Source organism: Pundamilia nyererei, unplaced genomic scaffold, assembly GCF_000239375.1.
Source record: "Pundamilia nyererei isolate P.nyererei 1_Seehausen unplaced genomic scaffold, PunNye1.0 scaffold00181, whole genome shotgun sequence".
Taxonomy (NCBI): Eukaryota; Metazoa; Chordata; class Actinopteri; order Cichliformes; family Cichlidae; genus Pundamilia; species Pundamilia nyererei.
The window spans coordinates 882,464-888,279 of record NW_005187582.1 but is presented as its reverse complement, the minus strand read 5'-3'; the positions used below and the strand labels follow the sequence as shown (position 1 = coordinate 888,279).

General features: G+C 41.6%; 1 protein-coding gene across 6 annotated transcripts in view; it reads right to left on the bottom strand.

Annotated features, from left to right (window-relative positions):
* Positions 1-922: 922 nt before the first annotated feature.
* prc1b (protein regulator of cytokinesis 1b) overlaps positions 923-5,816 on the bottom strand; it is a 10,497-nt gene continuing 5,603 nt past the window's right edge. Inside the window, exons 9-15 of one of the 6 annotated variants that reach the window (XM_013914266.1) lie at positions 3,725-3,820; positions 3,491-3,637; positions 3,296-3,409; positions 3,091-3,204; positions 2,439-2,621; positions 2,274-2,308; positions 923-1,377 (exon numbers count right to left, since the gene is read on the bottom strand). In XM_013914266.1, the coding sequence (XP_013769720.1) occupies positions 1,329-1,377; positions 2,274-2,308; positions 2,439-2,621; positions 3,091-3,204; positions 3,296-3,409; positions 3,491-3,637; positions 3,725-3,820 (738 nt within the window). In that variant the 3' untranslated portion in view covers positions 923-1,328. Of the gene's footprint in view, positions 1,378-1,803; positions 2,031-2,273; positions 2,309-2,438; positions 2,622-3,090; positions 3,205-3,295; positions 3,410-3,490; positions 3,638-3,724; positions 3,821-5,816 lie in introns of those variants that run through there. The other 5 variants (XM_013914265.1, XM_005746689.1, XM_005746691.1 and 2 more) reach the window with 5 other exon arrangements.

Below are 5,816 nucleotides of genomic sequence, written 5' to 3'. Positions count from 1 at the left end.
CTTGATATGTTTTTAAAAATAATCTCCAAATGGGCTCCACAAAATGTTAGAGGGCAGCCTTTTTTCCCCCCAACCAGTTTCTTTGTTGTCACACATTACACCCTTGTTTTTCCTCCATCTACTCAGATACAAGAGTCTTTGAGTGAAAAATGTATTCATTTATTTTTCTTGCTTCCAAAATCAGCCGTGATATGACGTTTCTGTGATTTCAAACATGTAACCTAAAGCCCCTCTCAGACACTCATTCCTTTTCTCATAATCTGATGGCAGCATTTTTCAGCAGGAGTCATCACGGCAACTTTACCAGGATGGACCCATATGTGCAGATCTGAACGTGACACAAGCCTGAAACTGAAGCGCACAAAGACTTACACGTGCCAATCCTTAGTTTGCTCTGTTAATGAGAATAGTGGAGAAAACCAAACATTCAAAAGTTCAGTTGCATGTCACCAGAGACGTGACGGTGTCATGCATGTAGGCAAACATGGTGTAACACAGCTCTGTTACTATAGAGCAGGGGTGGGCAATTCCAGGCCTTGAGGGCCGGTGTCTTGCAGGTTTTAGATCTCACCTTGGGTCAACACACCTGAATCACATGATTAGCTCGTTACCAGGCCTCTGGAGAACTGCAGGAGCTAATTTAGCCATTTAAATCAGCTGTGTTGGTTCAAGGACACATCTAAAACCTGCAGGGACACCGGCCCTCGAAGCCTGGAATTGCCCACCCCTGCTATAGAGGGTTTGTCTGAATGAAGCCATGAAAAATGTGTCACTGAAACCTTTTCATGTCCAAAAAGGGGCTTTAAAGTCCTGACAGCCTGAAATCTTTATGAATTAGCTTAAAAAACACAAACAGCATAGAGACGTATACAGAAACATTTAGGAAAAAAAAAAAAAAAAAAGACCAAGGGAACAGTGTGAGTCTGTGTGAAATTACACTAATCGCAGCAATATATTTTCTAAACAAAGTGCAATACAGTCATACATATATGGCCTGCAGCTCCAGATTGCATAACTTTATAAAGCTAAACTTCTTATTCAACTGTTTCTGTAAAACAGAACAATGTGCAGTATAAGATATGGACAATACTATTAGAATAACTGTAAAATTATACAGCCAAAGTAGTGTTGGTTTGACTGTTCTCAGTGACAGGCAAACATCAAAAAGCTTCCTCAGGCCTTTGCTCTCAAACATTTAACACATAATATATTAATGCCTTCATTTACATGGACAAGCAGATCGCTGTGAAAGGTAGTGACACTTGTTGAACGAGACCTCAACTTTAACCAATCAGAGCGGAGAGGTCAAAGGTTGGTGGTGGTGGAGTTCAGGATGCCGTGCTGGATCTTGGCGTCAGAGGCCTTGGACAGGTCTCGCTGTGGAAAAACGAGCAGGCGTGAGCGTGACGTCACATACGTGTGCGGGCCGTTGGAGAAGACAAGACACACACTGTTAGTGTAAATCAGACAATCACACAGATATTAAAGTGCTGCTCATCTAAGTAGTGCAGATGAATAAAGGTGTCTAAACACTGAACTTGCATTAGCCGTCGCTGACATGTCGGCACACCCAACAACGGTTAATGGTGACATTTTGGAGAACCTTCAGTGACGATGGCAGCAAAAGCCAATCACAGAAGCCCAAAGAGAGCCTCGTTTAGCTGTTAGTATGAGCTTAGCTAGCTGCTCTCACATGTACGTGCTTCCTCTGTGGACAGGGTCATGATTGTGGATTTGTTTAGTTTGCTTGTGCTGTCACAGTGAAGACTTGATGAAATAAAGTAAACTCAAAACAGCTTTGGATTATTTACAGTCTAAAATAAATCTTTATTCACGTCACACTGCTCTTCGTGGAGCCCCTCAGTTGGACAATGTGTTTCAGCTCCTTCGAGCCAAATCTCTTCTGATCCGATAAGCAGAAAAGTTGAACAGGAGATGGACGGGAGCTCCTGCGCTCACAGTCACTAATGTAGACCCCACAGCTCCACACTAAGGAGGTTCCCCGTCTATGACATGCAGCGCAAAGAAACCTGATACAGAGGGATCAGAAGCCTTGATTCACATCCACTATATCAACGATTAGTAAATTAACACAGTGTCTGAGTAACCCACTGTTAATCTATGCTACCCATAAATCTGTGCCATCACGTTTAAGAAAGTTAATTGCTAATTTTATCTTTAAGGTGATTTCTGTCTTTGGTTTGAAGCATGCAGTTAGAGCAGATTAAGGCAATTAGTTAGGATTATGCAAAGTTTCAGGACTTTAAACACACCTTGATTGAACAGATTCAGTGCTGACCAAGTCCCTCTAAAATACAAATGTACAGCATAAGCATTATCGTGTACTTCATCCTTGACTTTATGCCTTAAAATGTTATTGCACAGAAACAGAGGGACCAAAATAATAAAGACATGCAGAGACAAAAGTGTTAAATTACCACAAACTCTGAATATGTGCTGGCAACAGAGGCTATGCTGAAGTTACGCTGTGGACTAGCAGGAGTCAGCAACGCACCCCTCAGAGGGCTGCTGCCCTTCAGCTGGGCCTCATTCTCTTTGTTGCATCCCAGCAGTCTCGGGTGGGGGGGTTTACAGCCCCCCGGTGTCCGCACTGCCAGGGTCTGATGGAGGAGGACAGAGTCACATCAGAGAAATACAGAGTTGTTGCTTCTTTACACCAACTCACTCAATTCCCCAAAGCACTGATAAATACACTGTTTGTACTTTAATTCATTCAAACAGAATATTTTTAAATCATGAAAGGTTTCTGCACCACTGAGACGAAAAATAAGACAACACGTGTAAACGTCCTGAAGCATTTATAGGCATGCTCTGCTGATAAGTAAAATATAACAGTCGCACAACACGATGCAACTATGGTACATTTTAGCATGAAGCAGTAAAATAGACAGGTTATAATAAGTTAGGCAATTGGTGTCTATATCGAGCTGATGGATCAATTTGACCACTTTGTGTTTAACTGACTCCAAAGACAAACCAGGAAAAACATCTAACATATTTTACGTCCGAGGCTCAAATATCAGTGAGCATGCTTTCGATGTGAACAAGTTTCCCAAAAATCAAGCCAACCTTGTTTGCTGAGAGGGGAGGGCGCGGCGCCGGCGAGCGGCAGACAGTCCCACCATAGACAGAGCGCATTGTGCTGTTAGAGGTGCCACTAGAGATGCTGGAGGTCGCATTACCCTGATAAGAGAGACGAAGCAGGGTCAGTACTGCAGAGACGGCGGCTTAATTACAGCAAGAATCAAAACCCCGACTACAAGCTGACATTTACCATCTTTCGTGATTTATTTGGGGTGGCGGTGCCCAGGAACCTGCGCTTGGTTGGGGTTCGTACTGCGGTTCCATACAACATGTCCTCCTCCGTTTGTTTGCTTTTCTTAATGTGCTGCAGAGATTGTGGAAAGACAAATCATCAGCACCCTTAGCAAACACCGTGGGTAAGCTTTTAATACAAACACACTCTTACCCTCTCCAGCTTCTCCTTCTCCTTCTCTATTCGGTGCAGCTCCCACTGCTCCTCCACGTACTGCAGAAACTTCTGGCCGTTTACTTGAAAGTCTCGACCCTGCTCCTGTTCCCACGTGTCGATCTGGGCTTTTAATCTCTTTTCAATCTTTAAAAAGGAAAGACGCGCGCACACACACGCGATTAATGCTACAGGATATTATCAGCTCAGGAAAGAGGTGGCTTTGCTCTTTACCTTTGGCAGGCTTTTAAGCAGGTCAGATCTCTGTTTCTCCTCTTTGAGAAGATTTCCTCCTCTGTTAGTGAACCTCGATGGATCTGTTGCTTTTTTCTGAAGAAAAGAAAGAAAGTGAAAGAAATGGAGATGGACCTGGAAGCAGCATTACCAAATAGAACATGTTCATTAAGGGAGTGACAAATGTTTCCAAATGAATTCAGAAATGTTCATTTAAAGTGATGAAACATGGATATTCATGTTTTATTTGTATGAACTTTTCCTGCCACACATGTTCATAATCTGTATAACAGATTTATAATTAAAAACAATTATCTGAGTGAGATTTAAGACCAGTCACAGCACATACAGAGGTCCATAAATATTTTGAGACAACTTGTTTCTAATGTTGGTTCTGTACATCACCACAGTGAATTTTAAATGAAACTACTCCGATGCAGTTCAAGTGCAGACTTTCAGCTTAAATTCAGTGGGTTGAACAAAAAGACTGGATAAAAATGTGACCAAATAAAGCATTTTAACACAACCCCTTCATTTCAGGGGCTCAAAGGTCATTGGACAAACTAATAGTTGCTTGTAAACTGTTTGCTGGCTTTGACAGCCTGAAGTCTTGAACATCCCCAGATGCTGGTTTCCTCCTTTTTAACCTTCCTCTCGTGTTAGCTTTCTGTTATCATCTCTTATGTTAGCGGGTCAGTTTTGACCCGTGAATTAAATCAGCTATAAAATATACTAAAAACAATAAGTTATCATCCAATTTGTTTCTCATCTCTTGGTTACCTTGTTAGGCTTCCTTATCCATGAAAATGTTGGTTTTAATACCTTTGGCGTTGGCCTCTGGGTCTTTTTTTGGTCACTATACCCCTCGATTTCAATAAAAAAAAACAACTGTAAAATTAACCTCAAGAGAATCATATTAATAAATAAAAGTTTTCTGTGTTACCTGAGTATTACTGAGGGGTATAGGACACATCTCTTAAATAAATCTGTTTTATTGATTTTTTTCATTTTAAGATTAATAACTAAAATGACATCTATGGTGTTACGGGTCAATTCCGACCCATAGACATTTACATCAAGAAAAGACACAAAAAGTTTGTTTTTTTAGCAGTAGACCTTTAATATAAACTGAAAAAAAGAAAAAGTCCACTCCTCCTTTGTTTTGGTTATAGCCGTGGGTAATTGTGGGCTTTTTATCACTTCCCAATGATACAGCTTCACCTCAGTTTCCTTTGTGAAGAAGAAGCTGCACCCATCTCTCCCAGACATCCCTGATGGGAGCAAGCTTGTCAGACCTCGGTCTGGTCTCTCTGTTGTCAAATCTGAGGACTCTTGAATCAACATGATATCAAATGTGTGAAGTGACATCGTTGCCCAGAAAATGTTTCTGCCTGTCGATGCATCCCATAGACAATCAGTGGCCTCATTGCAGCATCTGTACACTCCAGCAAGAAGAACACCAACGAAAGCATCCAGGTATTCCTCATCATGTCGCCATGGACTTTTTTCCCTTCAAGGTTTATCATAGTAATGATGATTCTTTCTAGTGACAATGGCATAAATATCTCAAAACATCTCTTGATGTCACTGACTTTGGTCAGAGCAAACCTTGTGATTCCAGGGGTCATTTTGATGACATTTGCAGCAGCTGCCCTGCCATGTACATCATGAGGTACTGAGCTCCAAAAGATCTTACCATGTTTGGACTTGAATCTTTCAGCAGGAGTAGCTTCAGCACCAGCGACCTCCACCTCTGATCAGATGTGTCTTTGTCTTCTGGATGATAGTCCATATTGCCTTCTTCCGTAGAAACCTGCCCATCTGAATTGCTATGCTGCTCTGTGTCCTCTCCTTCATTTTGACCAAAAATATGATCCTGAACTTAGCTCACTGTGAATCTTCTTCTCATTTTTTGTATGCTGCAAATTGTAAATGTGCACTCACTCTGGAAGTCAAATGGCCACTCAAATAGTGAATTCACCTCACATGCCCGTGTTTATTTTGTTTTGTTTTTGTGCGGGTATACTGCAAAAAACATGCAAAATAAGAATCCCCTAAAGCTCATATGATTAGGAGAGGCGCTTGCTGTAAG